This window comes from Nestor notabilis, unplaced genomic scaffold (assembly GCF_000696875.1).
Source record: "Nestor notabilis isolate BGI_N333 unplaced genomic scaffold, ASM69687v1 scaffold13131, whole genome shotgun sequence".
Lineage (NCBI taxonomy): Eukaryota > Metazoa > Chordata > Aves > Psittaciformes > Psittacidae > Nestor > Nestor notabilis.
Window position 1 is genome coordinate 2,897 of NW_009913428.1, and position 2,654 is coordinate 5,550.

A 2,654-nucleotide genomic window follows, 5' to 3' on the forward strand; every position below is an offset into this window, starting at 1 on the left:
TGGGAGTAGTAGTCATTACGACACATTTAGTACAATCTTATGTCTGGTTTCTACTTGACATATAGGCAAGTGATGAGGAGTTTTCAGCTGCCTGAGAGCCATCTATCTCATAGGCTGTGAAACAACTGCAGAACTGCTCTGAAGCCTCGTTCCTTGTCCCTTCTTGGTGTCATTGTAGACTCTGGAGATTCCTTCTAGCTCAGATTTGCTTCACCTACCCATTCGCCTTCTCTTGAGGGTCTCTGTCCTTGGAGAAATTATCTGAACATGCACATCTCCAACCACAAGGAAATTCGTTGAGGCTGTTTACGTTTGTTACTGTGGTGGTGGAGCTGTTTGCACCTGACTTGCCTTCCTTAGTCCTAGCCAAGATGTGAGACGGGATGCATTAATGGTTAAGAGAGTTGCAGGAAATCGTACTAGCATGCTGAGGAGCTAGTTCTCTGTTGAACATAAAAGCTTCAATGATTCAGCACAATAAAGGGTCACTGCATTTGGCTTCACAAGTAATGAGAAAGGAAAACAACCCAAATGGCCCATAATCCAAAGCAGTAAATCATTAACTAGAAGATTATGATAACGCCGCCCAACTCAGCATATAAACCCACTAGCTTCCTTCAAAAGCATCTGCAGTCTACATCCTGAAGGAGAAGACTTTCACAGTCCTTATTCTGACCACAGCAACATGACTTTGAGGCTTTGCTGTGCCTGGATTTTCATCCTCCTCCTTCCTGGCCTCTCAGATGGAGGGAAACTCCTGGTATTGCCCATGGATGGAAGTCACTGGCTTAGCATGCGGCCACTGGTTGAAAAGCTCAGCGAGAAAGGACATGAAGTGGTGGTGATTGTACCAGAAGTAAGCTGGCAGATGAGAGTGGCACAGGCCTACACCGTGAAAACATACCCAGTGTCCTACACATTAGAAGACCTGAATAATGCCTTTTCTGGGTATGTTGCAGCTCACCTGAAGGGTCTGCCTTTCCCACTGAACACTCTAGCAATATACAATGGCTCGGTGCATGTTTTCGAATTACTCTTTACTCAGTGCAAGAACCTGTTCAGCAACAAGGAGCTCCTTCAGTACGTGAATCAAAGCAGTTTTGATGCTCTCCTAACAGACCCCATCTTTATGTGTGGACCGCTGCTTGCTCAGTATTTTTCTCTTCCATACGCGTTCTTTATGAGAGGATTTCCTTGCAACTTACACTATGATGCACCACGGTGCCCAAGTCCTCTGTCCTACATCCCCAGGCTATTTACCTTCAACTCTGACCAAATGACTTTCTTGCAGAGAGTGGAAAATGCTCTGGTTCACCTCCTGGAGCCTGCGTACTGTAACGGTTTCTACGGAATTGCATTGGAGTTTGCTTCTGACCTTCTTCAGAGGGATGTATCCCTCATAGACCTCGTGGACTCTGCTTCCATTTGGCTTCTGAGGTTTGACTTTGTGTTTGAGTATGTCAGACCGGTGATGCCCAATATGGTCTTTATTGGAGGTATAAACTGCGCTCAGAGGAAACCACTCTCTAAGGTATGGGTTGTTTTTTTTCCCTCCAGATCATACATTTTGCAATGAAATGTGATTATGGCATTTCTGGAACTTCAGGGGGTTTGATGTATTTTATTTGCTTTAATATTATTTGTTTATTTAATCTGGTAATGATTTAATACAACCAGGAGTTTGCAGTTGTTTTCCACAGGCTGAAATCAAATTACCTTGATGGAGGCAGATAACTGATATGAATTAATGAGGATTTTCTGACAAGTCCAACAAAAAATGGGCTTCATTTACCACCCACAAATTACTGCCCTTAATGAATGTATATTATTCATTACCCAGGTTATGGTTTCATTTTTGCGGAGTCTGACATATATTTCTTTCACCTGACCATAAACCTTAAAGACCATGCTCTGAGAATTGGCTTTCGGTTTTCATTCCAGGCTCAGCAAAGTCAGTGAACTTGCTTTAGTTGTGGTTTTATGACATATGATTTCCAAACTGTCTGTTTGTGTTGAGTTATGTCTGTTTGTAGATCATGCTGAAACATAAATGTCATGTTGAAATGGGAAGAGGTAATCTCAGGTAATGAAAAGGTAAAAGACACTTGCATGCAAAACTCAGATCTAAGTTTTCACACCTATTTCTTGACATTTGCTTTTACCAGAATTGTTCTGCAGGTTTTTTTTAAGCTAATAGAGAAATGTAAATCTGTATTGATAAAATCTCTTTCAATAGTTACTATATAGTCTCTAAACCAATTCTTAACACTAGACATTTCTTTCCAGGCACAAAGCAGAACATACTCTCTTCTGAGCACGGGTGACACAATATCACTGCACGATTGCAGTACAGTATGTTTGAGCTCAAGGGTTTTTTCTACTTTCAGATTTCTTTTATATTCTTCAACAGACTTCTGCAGAGTCCACTGCAATCAATAAGGAGTAAGCCAAATAAAGAATAATATTATAGATTAGAATATTAGAGCAATATTATAAGGCATTCTCTCACCTTAGGCTCAAAAGTGGCACTTTGTAATTTGAGATCTAAGAGGCAAATTCTTGCTGGTTGCATGACAGAAATCTCTATTTCTACATCTTGAAGGTCTCAGAGCTACAAAGAGTTTGTAAGCTTGCTGCAAGGAAAGAGCATTCCT

General features: G+C 41.2%; 1 protein-coding gene across 1 annotated transcript; it reads left to right on the forward strand.

Moving 5' to 3' along the window:
• The first annotated feature begins 793 nt into the window (after positions 1-793).
• LOC104412468 (UDP-glucuronosyltransferase 1-9-like) lies at positions 794-2,446 on the forward strand. Its single transcript, XM_010023200.1, has 2 exons — positions 794-1,531; positions 2,411-2,446. Exons 1-2 carry the CDS (start codon positions 794-796, stop codon positions 2,444-2,446), a joined length of 774 nt encoding a protein of 257 aa, XP_010021502.1.
• The last annotated feature ends 208 nt before the right edge of the window (positions 2,447-2,654 follow it).